The 24,550-nt window shown below is 65.5% G+C and overlaps 3 protein-coding genes across 3 annotated transcripts; 1 reads left to right on the forward strand and 2 right to left on the reverse strand.

The window, feature by feature from the left end:
• Positions 1 to 3,659: 3,659 nt before the first annotated feature.
• Positions 3,660 to 4,970, reverse strand: CHLRE_18g749097v5 (uncharacterized protein). Its single transcript, XM_043072810.1, has 2 exons — positions 4,820 to 4,970; positions 3,660 to 4,488 (listed from the first exon to the last, which is right to left on the reverse strand). Exons 1-2 carry the CDS (start codon positions 4,915 to 4,917, stop codon positions 4,380 to 4,382), a joined length of 207 nt encoding a protein of 68 aa, XP_042914261.1. The 5' UTR covers positions 4,918 to 4,970; the 3' UTR covers positions 3,660 to 4,379.
• A 917-nt stretch (positions 4,971 to 5,887) lies between these two features.
• CHLRE_18g749147v5 (uncharacterized protein) lies at positions 5,888 to 10,910 on the reverse strand. The gene is made up of 8 exons (XM_043072811.1): positions 10,594 to 10,910; positions 10,325 to 10,384; positions 9,787 to 9,978; positions 9,066 to 9,482; positions 8,093 to 8,748; positions 7,541 to 7,688; positions 7,136 to 7,363; positions 5,888 to 6,894 (listed from the first exon to the last, which is right to left on the reverse strand). Exons 1-8 carry the CDS (start codon positions 10,840 to 10,842, stop codon positions 6,676 to 6,678), a joined length of 2,169 nt encoding a protein of 722 aa, XP_042914262.1. The 5' UTR covers positions 10,843 to 10,910; the 3' UTR covers positions 5,888 to 6,675.
• A 640-nt stretch (positions 10,911 to 11,550) lies between these two features.
• Positions 11,551 to 22,931, forward strand: CHLRE_18g749197v5 (uncharacterized protein). Its single transcript, XM_043072812.1, has 13 exons — positions 11,551 to 11,683; positions 11,912 to 11,924; positions 12,065 to 12,152; positions 12,616 to 12,746; positions 13,174 to 13,277; positions 13,549 to 13,816; positions 14,106 to 14,681; positions 15,015 to 15,407; positions 15,631 to 16,440; positions 16,704 to 17,948; positions 18,113 to 18,397; positions 18,627 to 19,538; positions 19,841 to 22,931. The coding sequence occupies exons 1-13, from the start codon at positions 11,646 to 11,648 to the stop codon at positions 20,210 to 20,212; spliced, it is 5,235 nt and encodes a 1,744-aa protein (XP_042914263.1). The 5' UTR covers positions 11,551 to 11,645; the 3' UTR covers positions 20,213 to 22,931.
• Positions 22,932 to 24,550: the final 1,619 nt, after the last annotated feature.

Raw genomic sequence — 24,550 nt, forward strand, 5'->3', positions numbered from 1 at the left:
CACACACACACACACACGCACACGCACTACACGCACGCACGCACATGCACACACATACACACGCACGCACGCACGTATGCACACACACACACATACACACGCACATACACACGCACATGCACACACACATACACACGCACGCACGCACATACGCACACACACACACACACACACATACACACGCACACACACACACACAGACACACACACACACACACACACACACACACACTCACGTTGTGGGTACGTGATGGTCAGCCAGACGCGGCAGTCGGTCGCATTATTGTAGCAATACTGCTTGACGCAAAAACGGCCGTTGTGAATGTTGCGAACGCGGTCGCTGGACAAGGAGTCAAGTAACCAGGTCGATGAGCCGCCCGGTTTTGCCATGTCGTCACCAATGTTCCCTCCCACATAAAAAGAAATCCCCCCACTATTTTGATCGCAGCTGGAGCCGGAGGTCAAGATAGCAAGAGCGCCTGTGCGTGGATCTTCCTGAACGGTCACTGTTGCGCCATTGTAATCAAAAGCGTCACATTCAAACGTATTGTATGTCCAACTACGCCAGACAATCTCCTGCCGGTTTACATTGGGGCAAGCCGCGTTGCCTGTGCTAACAAGCTGCAGCACAAAAGCCGAAATGGCAAATAGGACTACACAGCAGTTGCGCGGTGGCATGGTATCAAGGAAGCTTACAATAGTGCACAGCAGCAGGCGGTTCTTGACTGAGTATGGAACTTAAATGGCCAGGGATGCATGGTAATGGGGATGGGAACCAGGGGAGGTAGCGGCAGCTGCACGGTAGCCAAGCTTGGCTACACACTCAAGCATGCATGGGCACGCATGTCTGCTAACCTGTCTTTGAGAGCTCGCTGCGACTGACGCCGGGCGGAAGAACACGCTTGAGTAACTATCTAGTTACGCCTGAAGTCCTGTTTATACCAGCCACCTGTGTACCTAGCTAGTGATGTATGCCCGATAAGTCGAGGCGTGCCTAAATCCGCAGTAGCCAATTTGTCGACCAGGCGCCATTCAGCGCCATTTTAGGCCCTATGGGCGAGGGGCCTACCAGCCGCAGGGCTCCTATCATAATGTCCACTGGACATTGAAAGCGTTTTGGGCGATGTTCAGAATGGAATGGCGGCTCAGCGGGCCCTCTAGACAGAAAGGCCCTTATTGTCTATCTGATGTCTGGACATCCCCGCCGCCAACAATACAAGCAAGAAACGAGCCCTCCCTGGCAGCAACTGCAGTGGGGCGAAGCCCCCCCCGCAGACGCTTATATAGGCAAGTCGCCAAATAACGCTGATGCCGCTACCTAATTGCCTTTTTGATTGCGACTTTGCAAAAACTTATTGCTGCTACATACATAGCCTGCCACGCAAAAACCATATCCTGCCACGCAACAATTGAGAGCGCTCATTCTAGCCAGCAGCACGCACCACGCACGAACAGCAGCTCCAGCAGGCACATCTAGAAAAGGCAAATATCAGCGAGGTAGTTAGCACAGGTATACAGCACAGACACAGGAACAGGCAAGTGTGCTGCCAAGTGTGCTGCTGTTCTGCTGCATGCTCCAGCTGCTGGTTTATGGCTGGCCTGTGCTCGCCTGTGTATGTTACCATTCTGTGGCAGATGTACTTTGCCGACACTGCTGTTGACTGCGTGCAGATGCCTTGCGAGTGCTGTGGCTGCACCACGAAATACCGCGTATCCTTCCGCAAGAAGTACCCAGATGGCTGGCCCAACCACGATGGCTGGTATAGATGCGTGGAACGTGGTCGCAACAACAACTTCGACCAAACAGATATCGACCACATTGTTCCAAAGAGCGCTGGCGGGCCCAACTGCTGCATAAGAAATTTGCAGCCGATGTGTGTGCACTGCAACAGGCAGGAGCGCCCAAGACGACTGCGGCCTGAAGGAAAAGCTGAAAGCAAAGATGCCACCAGGGCTGCGCAAGCTCTGGAACCGCCACTTTGGCTAAGCTGGATGGCTATGTAGGCTTGTCCAGGCCATACATGGATGTGCTTCGCTATGCATGCTTCATCAATTGACGACACATTTACTTCGGCCAGCTGTGCCGTGTTGCTATTTTGACGTATGTAGCATCTACTGCTTTTGCTTTTGTGCGTGGTTCAGTTCCGTGCTCCATTCCGGTGCCCGTGTCCGAAAGTAAGCTTCTTTTCGGGGTGTGTTTATAGTAGTGGGCATGGACGGAGCAAGTGCTAACATACATATATACATGATGTCTGAGGCTGTAGCCGCCGGCGGGACCACGCACCAAGCAACCATGCATACATGGAAATTGCAGTGCGGACCCCACCGTGTGCACGCACTACAGCTGAACTCAGCCATCAGCTCCCATGTCCACATCTACGCCGCGCAGCTTGGCCACGCATGCATGGCTTGCATCTTCGGGGTGCGACAAGAAGCGGGCCCCAGCAGTGCAGGCCCTCGGGCGAGAAAGATTGGGCATTCCGGGGTGCACTCGCTCGCGCCGCCTGCTGGGGCTGCATACGGCCGAATCTCGCCAACTACCCAGCCCTTTCCAGGGGGCGCGGGTTTGGGGCCCCTGCATGCCCCTGCATGGGATTCTTCACCCTGCGGGACTTTGGGTCGCCGCATGCACCATTGTCACCCGCCGGCAGTCGTACCATTATTGGGGCCTGCCCGCGTGTTCGACACGATGAGAGGATGAGACTACGTACCTTCCCGCAGTTTCGGCGTGCGGCGTGACGCGAGTAACGCGAGAGCGTTCCCCTTCTCCCTGCTGCAGCCTTCCAACGAGTGCTTCTGCGAACAACTATGTGTAGAGCCTGGTGGCTAACCCTGGCCGGGACGTCCAGGCCCGGTGTGGGAGAGTGTGGGAGGATGTATGGAAGGCCTCATGGCAAGTCATCCCATACACTTAGGGGCCTTCTCGCCAGCGGCGGTAGCCTACCCCTGGAAGATGCAAGCCCTGCTGGCCACGTTCTGCGTCACGCGGTCCGCACGTGATGAAGCGGTACACCTGCACTCAGCGCCTGGTTGTCGGCGGCTCACGCAGTCCGCCTGCTGCCTCGCCCAAGATGAACACAATCTCATTTGCAGGGCCGGGCCGTAGGCATAGGAGAGGCCCCAGCGCTCCTTGCGGGTGGTTCCGGCGGCGGTGAAGCGGGCAACGGCGGCGGGGAGGGAGGAGCGCCCATAATTTTGAGGGGGACCGGAGGAGACTTTACGGGCGTGACGACGGCAGCGGCGGCGGGGGGCGGCGGCCATAGCGGGCGGCGGGAAGTGGAGGCAGGTGGGTGGGGCAGCGGCGGTGGAGATAGCGGCGGTGTGTGGGGGGCGCGGGGGCGATGGGAGCGGGGGCGACGGCACGGGGGGGCGGCGGCCGCGGGGGACGGGGGTTGCAGCGGGCGGTGGGGGGTGGAGATGGACGGGTGGGTGGGGCGGCGGCGGGACCCGAGGGGTGGTGGGGGGAGCCGGCGGCTGCCTTGACTACCTGCTGCACGGCAACCTGTGGAGCGCCAATCCAGCGGCCCGCTTCGGCCCAGCCCTCACCTATCGGCAACACGCCCCCAAAAATCCCGACGACGCAGCCCCGTGTCCGCTGTGCTCGCACCCGCCCCGACTCTGGGGGTCACATCCTGGGAGGATGCCAGCACGCACACATGCGAAAGCTAGCTTTACATCAGCCGGTACAATAGAGGCTTCCGCACCATCATACATACATGCACCACATCGCGCGCGTGCCACCCGGCGGCTGCTTCAAAATCATGGACGCGACCAGCACGGCCGACCTTCCAAAGTATGTATTCGACGCTTGCCTACCGGAATGTATGGTTACTTCCCAACTGCCCAGACGTACGGCCTCCGCAGGAAGCTACGTACGGCCGGATATCCTACTGATTCCCACCATTCCCCTCGACCCTGATGTCCCGCCTTCACCCAGCCTTCACCCAGCCAGTTGGGACCACAGACTTCACATCCTCAAAGTTAATTCCTGTGCCGACCTAAACCCACCGCCAAGGCCCACGCCAAGTAAGGCCAAGCAACACGACACGCTCACCCGCCTCCTACGCAGGGCAGGGTGGAAAGTCAAATACACTCAGCAAGAGGCATCATATGAGTCGACCTCCCCACGCTGCTGCACAAACTAGGCGTCCGCTCCACGGCTGCCTCCGTCTACATACTGCAATATACTCCACGACCATGCCGTCTCCACCCTCAATGACATTGTCCGCACACGTAGCGAGGTCAGCCACTGAACACGGGGGGCGCCGGGTAACCTGGCGCCCGCCTGGCGCCCAGTGCGCACCATGCATGTCCTCGGTAGCAGGCGGGTAAGTGGCGGGGACCAAACCCACCCACCCCCCCCAACCCCGTCGGCGTAATCACTTGTTTGGGTTGGAGACGGTGGGGATTGTAGGCCCCGCCGGGTACGTGACACGCCACTTGGATGCGGCAGGCTCGCTGGCCAGGCAGGCGGTGGGGCGAGCCGGCCTGGAGGCGCGTGCCAGCACGTCCGCACGGGTCCAGAAAATTGGATCCGGCTTGTACTTTGCGTTCGCGCCTATCCCAAGTATATGGTCTGAATATCTTGAGAAACTTCAGGCCCCCTTCCTGGAAGTATGAATCCCGAAACGTTAGTAACACTGAGGGTTTGTCATTTACCAAGGTGGGCTGCATGGGCCTTGCCGGGCGAGGTTTGGGACCTGGCTCGCTGGTTGAGTTGCCGCCAGCGCAAGCTAGCTGAATGACGATCAATCTGTGTCAACGCATACCCAACCCATGAGCCACGCATGATTTTGTCCACCTCTCCGTCGTCTCTCACAGATCAACAACCAGAGCTAGCCACGCCGCCACGGACGAACGGACCGGGGTCTTCTTGGGGTCTTCATTCAGCCCCCCTGAGTCGCTCAGCCCGTACATGCTTTTCGCCTTCGGCTGTTTTGGGGCAAATTTCTACAACGTAGATGGAAGACACGAGCACTGGTCAGGTGGCAGGGCAGGCGCAGGCGGACACTTTGTGCGGCCCCCTCAAAACCAGCTTGCATCTTCCAGGGCTTGCATCATCCAGGGGTAGGCCACCGCCGCTGGCGAGAGGGGCCCGAACCGTTTCCTCGCCCACGGCATCCAGGGGCCCCAAAATGCCTAGTGTTCAGCGTTTGGGGGTGCTTCGCCCCCCCCCCCCCGGGAAGAGGTAGTCCGCGAAATTCGGGGGCCGTATGCAGGCCCACGCGGCGAGAATGCACCCCCGGAAATGCCATTTCTCGCCTGAGGGCCTGCATTGGGGCCCGCTTCTTGCCGCTCCCCGAAGATGCAACCCCTGCTCAAAACCCGCCCAAATGCCTATGTTCCGTAGTACCGGGCAAAAATGGTGCATGCGCTTAAGGAACGCAAACAGCAGGAAGAGAAGCGCGCGCGGGCAGTTTGGCCGCGCCGGCGGTGTACAGTAATGGAATGAAGTAAGCACAGCTGGTGCTCTTGCTGTTGCTGTTGCTGGCGGATCGCGGTGTTGTCGTTTCGGCTGCGTGCTCCTTACTGCTCCGGGTCACCCGGCCAGGCCACGCCACACAGACGCCAACCCTTCTGCGTTGGCTGCGTCGGCTGGCTGAGGAGAGTTTGCTGACGCGCAATCCTCACACACGCTCCGGGCACCCAGCCAGGCGGTGGCACCACACAGACGCAACACGACGCCACACCGCGCGTGACATTGCAGAGGAGGGCGACTTGCACGGAAGACAAGGGCACGGGCGGCGGACAGGGTGGCTAGGCTGCAGGCGACCCCCACCCCCCAAATGCAGTGCACCCAGGCCGTGCCTCTGTATATTTTGATATTGTGCCGTCCCCGGGGGGCGCTTCCGTTCGACCCTCACCGGCCCAGAGACACTCCTCCCACTTCTCCCCCACCTTACATTCTTGCTGATTTGCCGTTCGCGAGCGCCTCCCCTGAGTCCCCTCCCTTCTCTGCATCAGTCCTCAAGGGCTCTTCTGTCTTTTACGGCCCCCCCATCAAGAACCGTGCCTACCCCACCCATCTGCGAAAAACTGTCCCCTCCCACTGTCCCACCCATCTGCACGGACTGTCCCTCCTGTCCTCCATGTACCACCGAACGCTCACGTCACAACGTCAGCACCTTGCCAACGGTCCAGCGGAGGCTTGTGGGCAGATAACGACACAGCGGTGTGACTCCTTCGGAAGGGCTTCGGGCTCAAAACACATGGTAATTGGTACAGGTTATTTGGGGGTGCCTTCCATGCCTGATCGAAATTGCAAACTCAGCACCTCGCAGCCGACTTCCCTGTTCCGCACTGCCTCGACACTCCCCAGCCCACCTGCCCGCCCTCAAGTAAGGGCGCCGCCCCCCTGTGCATGAGGTGACCAGCCCCCTGGACCCACATGCGGTGCCGGGACAGTGCGGAGTCCCACTGACGGAGTGCCCAGCTCTATGACACTGCCGCATGGGGAGCCATCGGCCATTCCGGGGCAGTGGGCAGTCCGAGCGACGGACTGACGCGGTGTCAAGCTGTATGACCACAACAGCATTGTCAGCGCAATACCCGCTACCCAGAGCACGTCAAGATGCTTCAAACCGCCTAGCTAGCTCCGACCCTGTGACCCGCAACTTCAAGGGCACACCAGGTCACCAGCACACCTGCCCCGCCCAGCCCTCCTCCGCCCTGCAGCTACCCGCCGGCCTTGCCACCTGCGCCTGCGCTGCCACCTGCGCCCGCGCTGCCGGCCGCACTGCCGGCCCCACCCCCGGCGCCGCTGGCGTTGCGCAGCCCGAACCTGCTCCAGTCCATGCCGCAGCGCAGCCTGAAGCCGCGCGGCTGGAACTGGCCCACGAACACCCAGAACTTCCACAGGTCCCGGTTGGGCAGGATGGCCATGTCTGGGTTGACCTGGAGGGGGGAGGGCGGGGAGGGGTGGGGGCGGGGCGGGGGTAGGGAATGAGGGGCATTGCGTGGGGGTGCAGGGACCGGCAGGGCGCTTGCAGTTGAACGTGGCCGGCGTGGTTCGGCGGACGTGAGAGGAGCAGTGGGCCGTCCCATCTCCATCCCACCCCCCTCCCACCCAAACACACGTAAGCTCCTCTTCCACCCGAGGCCCCCTTCCCCCCTCTCCCTCTCCCCCCACGCACACCTGTTTGAAGTGGTCGGCGTCGAAGCACTGCTCCCCCAGCGCCACCGCGAACAGCACCGCAGGCAGCTTGTAGGTGGCGGCGGTGCCGGCGGCGAAGTAGCGGTTGCGGGCCGCCAGCGCTGTGCGGCTGGCGGCGGTGGCGGCGGCGGCGGGGCCGGGGCCGTCAGCTGCAGCGGCAGCACTGCTGTTGTGCAGCTGCAGCCCGGGCGCGTCTTGGCCGGCCCCCGCCTGCGAGGTACATATATACATACAACATGAACACACGCTGCGTCAGAAGGGGTGTACGTGAAGCCGTACGTGAAGCCACGACTTAGAAGGGACAAACCTTCGCAATGAAACTCTAGAAAGCTCCTCCCCCCCTCGCCCCTCCTCCTCCCCCCCTCGCCCCTCCTCGCTCCTCCTCACCGCCATCCACTCGCTGTACGCGGCCGCCAGCTCGGCGGGCGAGCCGTAAGGCTGGCCGGCGTCGTCCCAGCGGCCCAGCGGCACGAACAGCGCCTCGTAGGGCGACAGCGAGTGGCCGTCGTTGGCGTGGTCGGCCAGGGGGGACACGCTGCGCGCGCGCGCGTGTGTGTGTTAGAAAAAAACAACAAAACGAAGCCCGCGTGTGTGTGTGTGTGTGTGTGTGTGTGTGTGTGTGTGTGTGTGCGCGGGGTTGGGTTACGTTCATAATAATTATAAGAAGTGCAGGCGTAGTGGGGGTGGGGGGCTAGGGGTGGGGGGAAGGGTAGGTGGGTTAGTTGGACGAGATCCAGTTTGTGGGTAGGTCAGCGAGGGCCCGCTGCGTGTGTAGGCGTTAGCGGCAGTCCTGGTCTTCAGCCAGCGGGCGCATCACAACACCTCACCCTCGCCCCGCCCCAACGCCGCCGCCCGCTCACGCGAAAGTCTGAAAGCCTTGACAGCTTGCCCTACGCCCACGCAAACGGCAACCGCCAACTGCCAGTCACCGTCACTCACCCCGCATTGCAGCGCCAGGTGCGGCGGTCCGCCCAGTCCACACCCCGCTGCCGCGCCGCCGCCGCCGCCAGCCGCCGCCCCGCCGCCAGCAGGGCGCCGCACCAGGCCCGCATGTCCGACATGGCCGCCGCCGCCGCCGCCGTCCGCGCCTCGCCCGCCAGCACCGCCGCCGGGTCGTGCGCCGCCCTCACCGCCCGCAGCAGCTCGTCCTGCTCCACCGCACCCAGCAGCTGCGGGTGCTGCGGCGACTGCTGGTGGCCCGCAGCAGGGGAGGGACCCGCTGCGGACGGCCCCGGCGAGCCCTCCGCCCCGTCCGCCCGCGAACCGGCGCCGTCAGCGGCGGCGCCGCCACCTCCGGCGTCGCTCCCTGCTGCTGCTGCTGCCGCTATGCCTGCTGCCGCTGCCGCCGCCGCCGCCGCGTCTGCCTGCTCCACTGCCGCCGCCGCCGCCGCCGCCGCCGTGTGCTGGGCCAGCCGCCGCGCTGCCCGGCGCGCCTCCGCCATGGCTGCAGCCACCTGGGGCGGCGGCTGCGCGGGGCAGCCCGACACCGCCCAGCGCCCCGCCGGCTGCTGCTGCTGCTGCTGCTGCTGCTGCTGCTGCTGCTGCTCCGGGCGGGGCCCTGCCTCGGGCAGCTGCAGCAACACCTCTACCGCCGCCTGCATGCCGGGCCACACCAGGAGCGACAACTCCCAGTCAGTTGGTGGGTCCTCAGAGCAGCCTGCCTGCTCCGGCCCTCCCGCACAAGCGCTCGCCCTCCCTCACCCTACCCCGTGCCCCCCGTGCCCCCGTGCCCCCACCAACCCACCCACCCACCCACCCACCCACCCACCCACCTCCACCCACCCACCTGCACCCACCCACCCACCTCCACCCACCCACCTGCACCCATCCACCCACCTGCACCCACCCACCTCCACCCACCCACCCACCCACCTGCACCCATCTGCACCCACCTCCACCCCCACCCACGCACCCGTGTGGCGGCCAGCGCTGTGAACTCCAGGAAGGGCGGCAGCAGCTCCGCCTCCGCCTCCGCCTCAGACTCGGCCGCAGCCGCCCCCTCACCCCCGCCAGCGCCGGCCTCCTGCCCCGCTAGCCCGCCTCTGGCGCCGGCCGAGCCGCCACCCGCGTCGCCAGCTCTGCCGCCTCCGCTCCCCCCCGCCGCCGCCGGCCCCGCCGCTGCCGGCTGCGTCTGCGGCTGCACGCAGCTGACCACGCCGCCCGCCAGGTCCGCGCCCGCGTGTCGCGGCGACCGGGAGACCCAGGCGCCGCTGAACGGGGAGCGGGGGGAGGCGGCGGCGGCGGCGGCGGGTGAAGCGCCCGGCTGCTGCGGCTGCGGCTGCGGCGGCTGCAGCGCCACCCCCAGGGCCGCGTGCCACTTGACCATGGCCTGCACAGTGGGCGGGCAATGGGCGGGTCAGGTGGATTGGGCGCGCAGCAGCACTCCTGTGAGTGCACGGCCTGCCGACGGCCCGCGTGCCTTGGCGTGCACGTGCGAGCCTCCTCCCACGGACCCCCTGGTTACAGGCTCCCCGCCCTCCTCCCAGTAAGAGAACACGCTCCCTGTCCACCTCGACACCTCCCATCTGCCGCCTCCCGACTGCGGCCTCCTCGAATCCCATGGCCTGCGCCTCCTCCCCCCCCCCCGCCTCCCTCCCGCCTGCCCCCGCCTCCCTCCCGCCTGCTCCCCTCACCCTCAGGCCGGGCGGGATGAAGGGCCCGCGCACCGCCGAGCTGGCCAGCACCAGCCGCACCGAGCCCGCCAGCGCCTGCCGCCCCTCCGCCACCGAGCCCAGGTACCAGCGCACCAGCGCCAGCCCGCCGCACCAGCCGCGGCCGTGCCGCACGTAGCGCGCATGCGGCGGCAGCGGCGGCAGCGGCAGATCCTGCAGCGGCCAGCCATGGCGCATGCGGGCAGGAGGGGGGGGGCAGCTGAGGGGAGCCGGGCTTTGCGGCACTACCCGGCCCCCGCGCACTGCCCCCCGGACACACGCAGCAGCGCCTCCCCGGCTTGTGACTGCCAGCACCTCATGTCCTGCCAGAGCCCAATCCGTCATGACAGCCTCACTGGCCGCTGCCTTGCCAACACACCCGCTCCATTGCACTGCCCCATCCCCGCGTCAAGCTGCGTGGGGCCCCCCATGCAGCGTCCCGTCTCGCAACGCCCGCCCCCTCTGGGCCCACCCCCTCTGGACCCAGCGCCCCTCTGGGCCCATGCCCCCCGGCCCTCACCTGGAAGTCGTCCTCCGCTACCAGCACGTCATAGCGGCTGTCCGGGTCCCGGAGGATGGCCTGAGGGTGGGGCGGGGAGGAGGGAGGAGGCGGCCGGATGGGTGGGCTGCTCTTCTGTCCTACCCCGTGGGGAGTTGCCCCAGCCACCCCCCATGCCACCGCCTTGTCCAGGGTGCGCGAGCATCATGCACCCGCGACGCCACGGCAGCCAGCAGAATCCGTGGGCGGGAACGGAGCGGCCAGGCGAGGGCTGGGCCGACCTAACCCACCTCCCGGTAAAAGAATTGGAAGTTTTCGAGATATGACGAGTCCGCAAAGCTTAATATGTATACAATGAGGGTGGGTCCAGCAGGCGCGGCGAGCAAATTTGGCACTCCGCTCGGGGCCGTGGCACTCTTTGTGCTGGTCTGATGCAGTATGACTCGTCCAGATGAAAGCACCAGAACAGCGCAGATGCCCAGGAAGGCCACTGCACAAAGCGTGGACAGCGCGTTCGATTTTGACACAGTGCGGGACATGCGAACCCCCCGAGTGACTATCAACTGCTATGTATTACATAGCGACAATTAATAAGCGCGTGAGGCAGCGGGTGAAAACTTTGCTTGGGAACGGGGCGCAACGTGGTCGTAATGGTGGGGTGCAACACCGCAGGCACGCCACGCCTGCCGTACTCCAGCCCCTCAGCCCCGGCAGACTCATGAGTCGAGGCTGCAGCACTGCGGGCAGAAGTAACTGGAGAAAAGCGTCACACAATTTGGCGAATGCGCATGGAGCACAGACTAGTACAGCGACACTCGCTCTGCCCACACCACGCAGGGGACAACTCCCCCTGCATCCAACAGGCCCACGCCTCTGGCACCTGGCCTTGTGTGGCTCGGAGTTCTCGTCCAAACCCAACCCTGTCTGCCCAGAAACTGTCCTCAGCGCTACTGATGAGGGTACCCGCCTGGACCCTCCCCTCTGGAGTGCCGCCGCGGTGCTGCCTGGGACCCAGGCCTTGCCTGAAACAACTTAAGCGCACGTCAGCATGCCGCAAGGTCCCTCGCCATCGCCGCACCGCGTGCCGGTGCTCCGCCTTCACGGATGGGCCCCTGGGAGGAAGGGGGTGCATAAGGGTGCATAGCGCTTGCATGGCGGCCTGCACTGCAGTTGGAATGCCATGAGATCTGCCGGAGCTTCCAACCGTTGGCTGCATACTTCCAGTCCATATTAGCTCACCTTGCACTCAAACATACTCGCGGACGGGGCGGCTGCGTCGTTTTTGCCAGCATGATGTCGTCTTAACACGGAGTTTTGTTGTCCCAAACATCCGCCGGCAAGGATGTTAAACTGCTTGACATATTGCGCGTTTGTGTACTGGTGCGTGCGGGCGGGCTTTGCGCTCAGCGTTCGGGAACTTCACAGTGGGCTGGGAGAAGGGCTGGCCTGCGCAAGGGCACTGTGGGCTGCTCCCTGGAACTTTTAGCTAGAATTTGCCGACTCAAGTTTAGGGTCCTTGAGCGGCTGCCGCGCGTTTCTGAGTCTGCCCGTCGAGCAATTCCATTCGTTCTCAGTCTGGCCGCTAAGTTCTTGTGTTCTTTGCTGCAGGGCCGTGGCGACGGTGAGGAGGATGCTGTAACTCAAGCAACTGGTGCTGGCGTTATGTGTGCTTGTGCACTGGCTCAATTTAAGGGATTGATGCACGGATTCTCACATTCAAGGAGATGTACTAGTGCCTTGACCTTCTCCTGCGGCACGCAGGTTCACACCATCCTGCCCATCGATGTGGCGGTATGTGGAGCCGACCCCGAGCGGGGCGGGCTGGGTGCCCTGCTGCACCATACCTTCGGTGAGAGATGCGGAACGTGGAGTGGTTGGCGCTGGGTTGCTGGGCCGTCCTCCTAAGCGCTGTGCACAGCACAGGCTGCCTGAGGGTGTCGGGCCGCTGTGCCGGTGGCCCCAGTCGGTTGTGCGGTTTGGTCTGCCCGGCGCAGTAGCGGTTGCGGCTGGGCGGCCTGGATGCAGCCATGCACATGTGTTCAGCAAGTGCTGTGGATGTGCGGGGGTGGGGTGGCGGATTAGCGCTTCACGGTGGGATTCGTCCAGGCTGTGTGTGCACACCGGGCAGTGGCCGCAGAAGGCACCGAGCTTGCCTCCCCTTGTCCACCAGCACCTGCGGCGCGCAGCCAACCTGGGCCTTTTCGCACCCCCCACACACCCCTCCCCTATCCCCCTCCCCCTCGTGCGCCACTTGCCTTCCTCCGCTATGCAACCCCTCTCCCCCCTGCTCGCCCCTCCCCTCCGCTGGTCAGGCGGCGAGGTGGACATTGACGCGGACACCTGGCGCGGCTACCCCTGCCACTCGCACCTGGTGGCCAAGGTGCTCTTCATACTGCAGCGCCCCGTGGCCACCGTGACCCACATCATGACGGGGGGAGGACAGGTGGGCATGTGTGTGGGGTGGTGGTGGTGGTGGTGGTGGTGGTGGTGGTGGTGGTGGTGGTGGTGGTGGTGGTGGTGGTGGTGGTGGTGGTGGTGGTGGTGGTGGTGGTGGTGGTGGTGGTGGTGGTAAGTTCATGCAAATCCCAAAATGCGGGGCTGGGCGGGGGCTGGGGGCTGGACGGGGTCTGGGGGCTGGGCGGGGCGGAATGCCCGCTGATGGCGTTATGGGAGGATGGTTGATGGATGGTACTGCAGGCGAATAGTGTGGCGACACGACCACATCGCAGAGATCACCCATAATCACCGGTACTGCAGGGGGCAAGCAGGGAGGGTGGGCGGGCCATGTGCGGTTTCTCTTGAGGGCTGCCCGATGGGCCGCTATCGCCGGCTGCAACTCACACGCCAACACCGCGCCTCCTCCGCTGCAGGGCGAGCCGTTCGTTCCCATCCTGTTCGTGGTGCCCATCATCTTCATGCTGACGGTGCTGCTGCGCGAGGGCCTGGGGCTGCGCATCATCTCGCCCACAGCCAGGTAGGGGGGTACGTGGTGTGTGCGTGCGCGCGTGTGTGTATTTTGTGCGCGTGGGGGCAGGACTGTGCTGCTGCGGGTGGATGTGTGCGGAGTTGGGTTGGGCTGCAGGGGCCGTAAGCCAGCTGGCGCCTGTCGTGCGCCGCTGGGGACACGCGTGTCCACTGTCTCAATCTATTGCCCGCGTCCTCAGTTTCCATTTCACACCGGCGCCTTCTAAACAGTCACGCCCGCACCCGCCCGCCCCCCCCCCCCCAACCCCCAACCCGCCCAGCCGCACGCTGCTCAAGTTCGGCATCGCGGTGGGGTGCCGCACCATGATCCTGCTCAAGTCGCTGCTGCTGGGCAAGAGCTCGCTGTACTACAAGCGCTACAGCAAGGTGGAGTTCTTCATCATCGCCTGGACCGCCTACATCATAGAGATACCCGTGCCGCACGAGGCGGCGGTGTCGGGCGGCACCGCGGTCATCATTGCCGCCATGGCCGCACTGTTCCCGCACCACTTCCTGCCCGAGGTCAACCCCATCAACGTGGCGCTGCAGGTGCGGGCGGGCGGGCGGGCGTGCGGGCGGGCGGGCGGGGGTGGAGGGCTTGAACCGGGTGAGCAGACCAGAACACTCACAAGCATAAGGGGGCGACGCCATCATTGGGTGAGCTGGAAGCGGAGCGTGTTTTGTTCAATGAATCACAACGGGGACCGGATGTGCGGGCATGTGTTCATCGCTATGGAGGCAGCGCAACGCCGCGCCATTCAAACATCTCCGTCGTCTAGCTGTTTTTGCCTGGGATAAGTGGGCTTCCTTCCTCTTCCGCCCTCCCTCTTCCGCACAGGCCATCGCCGCCACGGTGTTTGCGCTGGTGAACGCCTCCCACCAGCAGCGCCGCCGCGTCGCAGAGCGCAACGCACTGGCGGCGCGTAACGCAGCCGCAGCCGCAGCCGCAGCCGCAGCCGCAGCCGCAGCCGCAGCCGCCGGCGGCAGCGGCGGGGCCGGCGGCGCGGGCGAGGACGATGACGGTGACCTGGGCAAGGCGCGCAACAAGGCCGCCGCAGCCGCAGCTGCGGCAGCTTCCGAGGCCGAAGCTGCGAGTGCCACCACCACCGCCACTGCCACTGCCGCTGGTGCCGCGGTCGCCGCCATCCGCGCCGCCGGCGCGGCACCTGCCACCACCACCGCCACCACCGCCTCCTCAACCACCCCCGCCTCCGGTCCCGCTGCTGCGGACGGCCCGCTCGTGGGCAGCCTGGCGGCGGTGCGGCGCATCACCGCGCTGGCGGGCCGCTGCTACGTGTCGCCCGCCCGGGCCTGCCGCTTCAGCCTGAAGCTGAGCTGGGCGCACCTGGCCGACCTGCCGCCCGACCTGCTGGCGCGCATCAACACCCACATACTGGCGTCCAGCGGCTGGCAGGTGACAGGGGGGGCGGGGGTGAGGGGGGTGGGGGGGTTGCAACGTCAGCGCAGTGGGGCAAGGAACAAGGAGGAAGGTTGGGGGTGTCCTGTTTGGGGAGCAGGCGGCAATCCATCAACAACGGGCGTACATTACGGAGTACGTACGGAGTGCCGACGGCCAGGGGGGGGTTAGTGAGCATGGGGGGGGGGCTAGCGGGCAGAGCGCAGTGCTTTCTGTGGGGGTGCCGATTGTGGTGCGCACATGCTGTACTGACTTGCTACTGGCTTGACGTCAGCCTTTTCATACCCATGCTTCCCCATCTCCTCGCCTCCGCCTCTGCCTCCGCCTCAGGCCGTGAGCGCCTGTGCTCGCGAGGGCTGTGTGGAGCTGGTGCTGGACCTGCGCCCGCGGCAGCCGCGCCGCCTGCCCTACGGAGCACAGCCGGGCACCTCAGTCGCCGCCGCGCTGGCCGCCGCCGCCGCCGCCGCGGGCGAGGCCGCCGACGACGCCGCCGCCCTGGCCGACCAGGACGCCCGCATCCGCATTCGCGGCGCCGCCGGCTCGGAGGGCGGCGCGCTGGCGACGGCGCTGGCGGCAGCCCTGGGGGCGGCGGCGGCGGCGGCGGGTGGCGGCTCGGGCGCTGGCGGCGCGCTGTCTCTTGAGGAGCTGGCGGTGGTGGTGGCGGAACAGCTGCAGCGGGCGGGGCTGCTGCGGCCCGACTGCGAGCCGTCCGTGGTGCTGCAGGTGGGGCTGCAGGCGGTGGGGGGGGGCGAGAGGGGGTTAAAGGGGGGGGGGGCGACGCCTCACGTTCTTGGCGACCGGAGGTGTGTCTGGTTGCGATCACGTGTCGTACACTGTGCTGACGAATGGGTGCCGGCGGCGCCTGCTGTCCTTCTGGGTGTCCCCGCACTCACTCGGCAACCACTGCTCTAACCATCCCTGATGCCTTCCTCCTCCCTCATCGCAGTTGGGCGAGGGCGCCTGCGTGCTGACGTGGAGCGCCGAGGACGGCACCTGGCGCTACCAGGCCGCTGGACCCGCCGCCGCCGCCGCCGCCGAGGAGGCCGACGGCGAGGGCGAGCCGCTGCCGCTGCCGGCGCTGGCGCTGGCGCCCCACCAGCAGCCCGTCATCGAGTGGCTCAGCCCGCGCGCCGCCTGCCGCCACGCAGCCGCTGAGGCCGCAGGTGTGCCCGGCCTGCGGCTGACGGTGGCGGTGCGCGGCGGCGGCCTGGGCCCGGCTGAGCTGCTGGGGGGCTCGGGGGTGCTGGTGCGGGGGCCGGGCGGGCGGCTGCTGCCGTACACCGCCCTGTCCGTGTCGCTGGTGGAGGAGGAGGCGGGCGAGGCGGGGGGCGGCGATGAGTCGGACAAGGGCTCCTGGGGCGAGGACGAGGAGGAGGAGGAGGAGGAGGAGATCGAGGCGGTGGGGAAAGAGGACGCGGAGAAGAACACGCAGCAGCAGCAGCAGCAGCAGCAGCGAGCTGGGGGTGCGCGGCCTCCTCCTCCGCCTCCTCCTGCTCCGCCTCCCCGGCCGCCGCTGTACCTACTGGAACTGGAGGTGCAGGCCGCCCCTGCCAGCGGCCTGCTGCAGCTGGAGGCCCGCGGCCTGGGTGCGGGGCGCCTGGGGGCCGCTGGTGCTGCTGGTGTAGGTGGTGCTGGTGCTGCTGGCGGTGCTGGTGGTGCTGGTGCTGGTGGTGGTGGTGGTGCCGGCGTGGTCCTGGCGGGTGCCCAGCTGCTGAGTGAGCCGCGTGCGGTGGTGCTGGACACGGACCCGCAGCTGGTGAGAGCATGGAGGAGGGGGGGCCGGGAAAGGCAGGCAGAGGAGGTGGGCTGGTGGGGGCTGTGTCAGGGGCGGACTCGGGGTTAGCCAGGGACCGCCCAGCACTGTACACTGTGCACTGGTGCTGACTGGCCTTTGTTGCTGCCACCCCACCCCACCCCAACCCACCTCATACAGTCGTGCTTCCGCACCTCCCTTCCTACCTCATTTACCACACCTTACCTCGTACCCACCCGCCTGCCCGCCCGCCCGCCTGCACGCAGGTGTCGGGCCTGCTGGCTCTGGCGGGCTGCATGTCCGACCCCGCCAGTGGCGAGGCAGTGCTGGCAGACTACGGCGCATGGCTGGACGCGGCGGCGGCGGCGGCGGCGGCTCGGCACCAGCAGGCGGGGCAGCAGGCGGGGCAGCGGCATCAGGCGGAGGACAAGGAGGCAGCCGTCCCCGCGGCGGCCCCCGACACCGGCCGCGGCCCGCTGGCTCTGCCCACCGCACCGCCGGCGCTGTCGGTGGCTGCCGCCGCCTCCGGCAGCAAGGGCGGCGCGCCCGCCACCTCCTCCGGCGCCGCAGGCGGCCTCCCGGCGTCCGCCTCCTCCTCCGATGCCACTGCCGCTGCTGCCACTGCTGCCGCGGCTGCCGCTGACGACGACGGCGCCTGTGACGTGGTGTCCCGCCGCACCACCGCCATACCCGCGGCGGCGGCGGCGGCGCCCACTACCGCGGCGGGCGGCGGCGGCGGCGGCGGCGGCGGCTCCTGCAGGCTGCTGTCTGTGGGCTGTGCGCAGTGCGGCACCTGCCCTGTGCTGCCCGCCGCCCGCGACCAGAGCCTCTCCGGTGCTGCCGCCGGCTCCAGTGCGGGCGGCGGCAGTGGCGCCATGGCCGCCAGCCACTCGTACATGTGTGCCGCCTACGGCCCGCCCGCCGCCCCGCTGCTGGCCGCCGCCGCCGACCTGCTCACCGCCTGCTGCCAGCACGGCGGCGGCCCCGGCGGCGGCGCGGTGGCGGCGGTGGCGGACCGCCTCATCGCCATGGTGGTGGAGCTGGGAGCCGAGGGTGGTGCGGGGGGTGGTGCGGGGGGTGGCGCCGCGGGTGGTGGTGCGGGTGGTGGTGCGGCGGCGCTGCGGGGGCTGCTGGGCGCCGTGAGTGCGCCGCCCACACACGCCGGCGCGCTGCACGTGGCGGTGGCCTCGCAGTCGCGGGCGGTGGTACAGGTGCTGCTGCGCTGGCACCAGCGCCTGGCGGACAGCGGCGCTACTGCCGGTAGTAGCAGCACTGGCGGCAGTAGCAACCCCTGGCTGGCCCGGGCGGTGTGTGGCGTGACGCCGCTGCATGTGGCGGCGGGGCTGCCGGACGGCGGCGAGCTGGCGGCCTGGCTGCTGGCCACCTACCCGGCGGCGGCGGCGGCCTGGCGCAGTGCGCTGAGCGACGACGGCCTGAGCCCGGCGGCGCTGGCGGGGCGCATGGGCGCGCGCTGGCGGCTGAGGGTGTGGGCGGGCACGCCGCTGCACAGAGTGAGGCAGGGGGCCTGGAGGGGGGTGCGGGGTGCGGGGGGGGGGGCGGGGTCCAGGGGTCGCAAGCCCTTGTCGGCTATGGGGTGACGTGGCGGACTCCCCGTGGCGGACTCAAAGTCACCGTCCTGACACCATTGCCGTCGCCGCCGCTGCCGCTGCTGCAGGCCTACACCGCGCTGACGTCTGTGCGGGGCGGGGTGGGCCGCGCCAGCTCCGACGTGTCAGCCACCACCTCGCCCGCCGCCCACAGCAGCAGCCCCGGCGCCCCCAGAGGCAAGGCGCTCCAGCAGTACGCGCAGCAGCAGCTCCTGGCGCCGCAGCAGCAGCCGGCCATGGGCTGCCGCCAACGCGGTGGCCTGCTGCCTCCGCTGGCGGGGGTGTGGGAGCTGGTGTGGGGGTTTGGTGATGCGGACCTGGAGCGCCGCTTCGCCCAGGAGCTCAGCTGCCAGGTGGGGAGGCAGCAAAGGGGGGGGGGGGGTTGGCAGGAGAGGAGAAGGGAAGGGGCAGGGAGACTGGAACCATCAAGTCGTTTGGGTGCTCCTCTTGGCACAAGCAGGCGTGCCGTTATCTGCGCGTGTCGCTGCTCCGTGTCCCCATGCACACGTCCAACCTCCCTGCCCCACCCCCATCCCCTACCCCCACCCCCCTACCCCCACCCCACTCCCCACCCCCCTTCAGGCCCGCTCCAGCCCCACCCTGGAGCTCTACGTTGCGCTGCACTGCCTCCTGCCGCTGCTCAGCCTGGCCCGCTGCGGACTGGCCATGGGACTGGGGCTGGGACTGGGCATCGGCGCAGCCGCAACCGCGGCAGCCGTGGCCGCGGGCCGCAGCGCCGGGGGCGGCAGCCCCGCCAACGGCCCCGCCGGCGCCACCGCGGGCGGCGACGGTGGCGGCGGCGCCAGGTCTGCGGGTGCTCGTGGCGGCGGCGGCTGGTGGGGCCTGGACGGCGCACTGGCGGCTGTGTCGCTGTCGGCGCCGCACGTGGCTCCGCTGGTGGGCTGGTGGATGGGACCCGACCACCACACCGGCAGCAGCAGCATCAACGGCAACGCAGGAGCGCCCTCGTCCTCCGCCCCCCCGGCGCCCTGCTGCTCGCCCGCCTGCGCCCTGGCCGCGCAAGTGCGCCGCAAGCGCGGCAATGCCGGCGGCGCAAACTACGAGTGCAGCTGCGTCACCGCCGCCTCCACCTCTCAGGCAAACACCACCCCCACCGGCCGTCGCCCCGGCGGCCTACGTCGTGCGCTGCTGGTGATGCACCTGCTGCGGGCCGCGGCCAAGGCGGCGGTGGGGCTGCGCCTGCTGCACCTGCTCTCGGGCGCGGCGGCGGACGCGCAGGACGGCGGCGCGGCCGCGGCGGCGCTGGTGCTGCCCACTGCTGCGGCCGCCTTCCTGGCTGGCGGCGGCGACATCGCGGTGGAGGCTGTGCTGCGGCCGCTGGTGGAGGGGCCGGCGCTGGGCCTGGGCGCGCGGCTGTTGCTGAGCGCCGCGGACGCGCCCGCCATGCTGCTGCTGTACCGGGCCGCGCTGCCGCACGGGGCGGGGGCAGCGGGCGCGAGGGCGGGGCCGCTGGCGCGCCTGGCGCTGTACCAGGTGCGGCGTAGTGGGTGGGTTCAAGGCATTGCGGGACTGGGGTCAGGATTGGGACGGATCCGGAAGTGTGAGTGGGGACGCGCTCGCGTGTGGAAGAGCGCCGCTTAGGCAGGGTAGGCAGGGAGGCTGCGGGGGCTGTAGGGCGAAGACATGATGTCCGCACGCCGCTGCAGCAGCCAGGCAGGAGCACACACGCATCCCCAGGCTGCGGTACTGTCCACCCGCGCATCTTGGCATCCCGGCCCAACGTACGGTGTGAACACGACCCGCCATGCCCGACCCGCGACCTGCCCTTCCTCCAGGCTGTGCTGCTGCTCACCACCGCCACTGTGTGCGCCGTCAGCCGCGCCCGCTTCAAGCGGCGGCAGGCCGCCACCGATGACAGCACGCGCGCCGCCGTGACTCCCCCCACCGCTGCCGCACCAGCGCGCGAGCCGCCGATTCCGCCGAGGCCTTCGGTGGGACAGCCGCGGGCGCCGCCTGGCAGCGGCGGCGGTGGTGGTGGCTGGTCGTCCGGTGGCTCAATCACCGCGGCTGCCAGTGGCGCTGACGGGGCGCATGTGGACGGCGGCAGTGGCAGCGGCAGCAGCAGCAGCCGGCGCGGCCCCGGCGCTGACACGTGGCTGTGCGGGAGCCGCAAGGCGGTGACCTGCACGTCTGTGGGCCCGGTGTAGCGGCCGGCCAGCTTGCTAGGGGCTGCGTGCAAAGAGAGCGGTAGCGGCGAGGGCATGGCTTGAAGCAGGCGGTGCAGCATTGGTCCTGGTGTGGCGGTTGGGGCCCTTGGTGTGCTTGGTGTGGCTGTGTGGCCCAACTGAGAAGCCCGCCTGACACGGCACATGAACTGCACAGAACTACACAGGCCTGTCGAGACAACCAGGCAGCCTAACGTGGCTACTTGCAGGGCGGAGTGCGGTGGCTTGATATCACGTACGAGTCATCGAGTTCTTCTCAACAAGTTGGGGGGTGTCGACAGCTAGGTGTTTGTTGCCCGCCTGCTACACAGTTCTTGCTGAAACCAACAGGCAAGCTCTTGCCCTGCAGGCTTGCCTGTTAGTAAACTTGTCATAGGTTTCCAGGGGTTGTTGTGCACTCATGTCGGGGGCTGTCAATCAATCCGCAAGCCGCGAACGGGTGGACCGCGGATTGCCAGTGCTGGTGCTGATGGGTCATGTCGGCGGTTAAGAACTTGAGGGGGGCTGGTGCCGCTTTTGTGGCTTCACGGCGTGCTAGGGAAGGAATGCGTGATCGTTGAGTGCCTCGTAAGGTATGGCTCGCATGCTCCCCGATGCTGAGGTGCAGTACACGCATTTGCAGTGATGGTATGTGATACCGATCGACTTTTTGACTGGCGTTTTGCATGTTGCATCTACCGTGATGGGGGTTAAAGCACCCGTGGTTTGAAGCACACACATGCATGCGCCGTGCCCTGTGCTCCTCGCGTGCCGCGTGACTGCACAACTCGTTTGGGACCTATGCACACCAAGCAACTTGAATTCAGGCAAGCTCGGCTCAACGCAAATAAGCATATGCCAAGGCGTCATAGCCAGCAATATGTCAGAGCGCATATGTGCATGCTAAAGTGGAGGCCGTGTGTTCGCAGTCTCCTGAGGGGGGGGGGTGCGAGGGGGGGGGGGGGGAGTGGACGGCAGTGGGCTGGCTGAGCGCCTGTGTGCAGTCCCTGCGCTATCCGCCCGAGCGACATCTGTGATTATGATGTAAATGTGCTTCATTGCTCTGTACGTGTGTAATGTAGTTGGTGAGTGAGTGGATGCCTGGCGGGCCTCTGAGCTTGAGGAGCACCGACAGGCTGCAGCTGAATGGCTCTGTACGGGCATGTGCACTGCGGGGGTGGTAGGAGCGGTGCGTGCCATGGCCATTAGCGGGCCACAAGAAATGCATGCTGAGTGCTTCAAGTACGCTGTGCGGAAGGACGAGGGCAAAGCACCAACTTACTTGATGGCACCTTGTCCAACTCTTCAACCGCACACATGATGGGGATTGCCCACAATCTTTGATGACTAGCACCCTCACCCCGGTCTTCAATGAAGGGGACGCGAGCGTGCCAGCTGATTGTACTGCAAATTTCTTTTGTGAAGGCTTGTGACTCAGTCGAGCATGACACATTGTGGGCCTTCCTACAAATTGACGGTCATGGAGAGCGCGTAATGGCAGCGCATAATGCATCGTGGTAGGAGGTTTATATGCGAGTGAAAGCTGCGCATGCCTTTCAGTGTGGCACGGGATGCCAAGCAAGGCTGCCCGCTGAGCGTCACACTCTTGACATGTTGGTAGTTTACAGTGGGAGGTGCCCGATCACAGCCCTACTGTTGACGGTAAAACTGTGAATAATATGCTATTTGTGGAGGACGCAACCCTACTGGCGTGCACAAGAACGCGCGCACTGACGCTGCTCACGCATCTGCCGTTGCGAGGCCACGGACATGCAAGTAAATCCTATCCAACGGCAAGTGCGAATGTTGGAAATTAGCACAAATCTGAGGGCAGAATGGGCGCACGGTGGCTTTATAAGTTGCGGGGCGTGGCGTGAAGTCCCAGCACTCAAGGGGACGGCGAGGTACTTGGGCCGCTATGACAGTGCGGGACGGAAGTTTGCAATGCGTAATACAATGCCGTTCATGCGGCGGGTAAGACTGGGTGCCAAAACCCCAAACATTACGTGTGTCTACCGCGAGCTGGCACTACAACCACTGCAGGTGCACTGGGCCACGCTGGTTGTCAGGTTCTGGAAAGGGCTCGTTAGCAACTAGCAGGCGTTACATCACCGCGTGTTTCGTGCTGTTTGGCCCCAGCGTTGGAGGGTGAAGAGCGCTGGACGAAGCACTTCCTCCAGTTTCTGCATACAGCATGGGTCTGCTTGCGCCAAGTGGCATGCCCACACGTGAAGCAGCCAGGTTGCTGTGCTAGGCTGAAGGTGCTGGAAAGCAGTACATCATAGAAATGCCGGTACTGTTTGGAAGCGATGTGGGAGACTGTCGCAGAATCTGACGCACGCACAGATGAAGGCAGGGGCGTGAAACCGGTCCGATACTATGGAAACCCCTGGATACTATCACTTGGGGCAAGGGATGGCCAGCACATAGAAGTGCTTTCATACCGGAGTGCCGTGGCTAGTCGCGGTGGTGGGAGCAGCACGTGGACGTCAAGCTAGTGATTCAAAGCCGTGGACGGATCGAATGCTGCGGAGGTCCCCTTCGCGGTACGGAATGCAGAATACCGCAGCGCTGAAATAGCACATAGGGACGTCAGTGTCCCGTGCAGGAGTCCGGCTTGCAAGGATACCTCCCATGCTTCATGGGACACTGTGGGACACTCAGACACGCGGCATGGCGCGAGCCGTGTGCAGGGCTCCTATCTTAATGTCTCCAGACATTAACCGGCCATTTTGGCCATTTCCTAGACATTCCTTCCGGGGGCTAATGTCTGGGGCGAGACTTTGTTGGCCCGGGTTTGGGACCGGTTTTGTCCGAATTCCTAGGGAGAAGCCCCCAAACCGCCATGTGCCCAGACAAAAGACGGCGGCCACCCGGCCGTTTTTGTCTGGAGCTAGACATTACCCCGAAAACAAGATACGACCCCTGGCCGTGTGGCGACGGGCCGTGTGGCGACGGGCAGTGTCCGTATGCGGTGTCTGTACGCAACGGTTCCAAGCTTGCACGTAGTGCACTCTGGCCCGCGCCTCCGAGGCAGGAAGAAAGATTGTGTCCACCTTGGACACGTGATCTGGCAGAATAACCGTGGAAACCGTAGTCACACACACACACACACACACACACACACACACACACACACACACACACACACACACACACACACACACACACACACACACACACACGCACACGCACACGCACACGCACACACACACACACACACACACACACACACACACACACGCACACGCACACGCACACACACACACTCGGTAAAATGGTGGGTATCGGTAAGTAACTCCGTCGCGTCATTGGGCGGGCTTTCGTTTCGTTTTTTTAACACACATACACACACACACATACACACACACAACCTTCCATTCTGTCTTTCTGATTTTGCGCAGTCCCGACGGGCAACGTTCCCGCCTCCCAACCGGCACACAGACACTTCTCCCACTCCTCCCACTACTTTCCCCGCCCGACCAAGTTCTCCAACCCTCCACACCGTTACTGATTTCCCCTGTTTCGCCTATCCCTCCCTCTTCAGTCGCGCGAACAGCAATTCCAATCGCTCCCTCCTCCGGTCGGCTCCGGCTCATCTGTCTTTTCAGGCGCCCCCATCAATTACCGTGCCTGCCGCACAGATCTCGCACGACCTGTCCCACCCATCTGCAACGACCGTCCCGAACGTCCACCGTGCACCCCTGAACGCGCACAGCCTTCCGCTCTGGTCTACGTACGCATTAGTTCCGCAACACTCGTCAATAACAGCCCCCCCCCCATTGACGATGCATGTCGGGTGCATGGAGGAACAGGCAGTAGTAACAGAGAGAGCGGGATAGATGGCCGACATCTCCCCCCAACACACACACACACACACACACACACACACACACACACACACACACACACACACACACACACACACACACACACACACACACACACACTGGGTCGTAGGACTCAGCCCCGTAGCCACTGTGGTCGTGCTTTCGCGTGCTGTCGCGTGCTGCGTGTTTTGTTATGTTTGCTGTTTTTTTGTCTGCCCGCCTGGTTTTTTAAGAGGTAGCTCGCCCGCTGGGTCTGAGGTTGTTACACCGGTAGTAATTCCGCAAGGATTACTGGCGCGGTGAAGGGTCGGAGTGCGTTGCCCTGTGGACTCCAGAGCTGTTTGCGCTCTGCCGGGGAAACGCCAGGTCACGGCAGCCCTCGATTGAGAGCCCTGTCGTTGGTTATACCAGATACACGATTCACGTGATCTGGCAGAATAACCGTGGAAACCGTAGTCACACACACACACACACACACACACACACACACACACACACACACACACACAGC

Source organism: Chlamydomonas reinhardtii (assembly GCF_000002595.2).
Source record: "Chlamydomonas reinhardtii strain CC-503 cw92 mt+ unplaced genomic scaffold scaffold_18, whole genome shotgun sequence".
Classification (NCBI taxonomy): Eukaryota; Viridiplantae; Chlorophyta; class Chlorophyceae; order Chlamydomonadales; family Chlamydomonadaceae; genus Chlamydomonas; species Chlamydomonas reinhardtii.

Excerpts from the sequence above, each read along its gene's own strand:
- CHLRE_18g749097v5 (XM_043072810.1), bottom strand. The coding sequence starts at position 4,917 with ATGTACGGGCTGAGCGACTCAGGGGGGCTGAATGAAGACCCCAAGAAG. Across the intron at positions 4,489-4,819 it reads CTAGCTCTGGTTGTTGATCT|GCCGGCTCGCCCCACCGCCT; the intron begins GTGAGAGACGAC and ends ACGCGCCTCCAG.
- CHLRE_18g749147v5 (XM_043072811.1), bottom strand. The coding sequence starts at position 10,842 with ATGTCCCGCACTGTGTCAAAATCGAACGCGCTGTCCACGCTTTGTGCA. Across the intron at positions 8,749-9,065 it reads CAGCGCTGGCCGCCACACGG|GCGGCGGTAGAGGTGTTGCT; the intron begins GTGCGTGGGTGG and ends CCCGGCATGCAG. Across the intron at positions 6,895-7,135 it reads ACGCCGACCACTTCAAACAG|GTCAACCCAGACATGGCCAT; the intron begins GTGTGCGTGGGG and ends TCCCCCCTCCAG.
- CHLRE_18g749197v5 (XM_043072812.1), top strand. The coding sequence starts at position 11,646 with ATGTTAAACTGCTTGACATATTGCGCGTTTGTGTACTG. Across the intron at positions 13,278-13,548 it reads ATCATCTCGCCCACAGCCAG|CCGCACGCTGCTCAAGTTCG; the intron begins GTAGGGGGGTAC and ends CAACCCGCCCAG. Across the intron at positions 15,408-15,630 it reads AGCCGTCCGTGGTGCTGCAG|TTGGGCGAGGGCGCCTGCGT; the intron begins GTGGGGCTGCAG and ends CCCTCATCGCAG.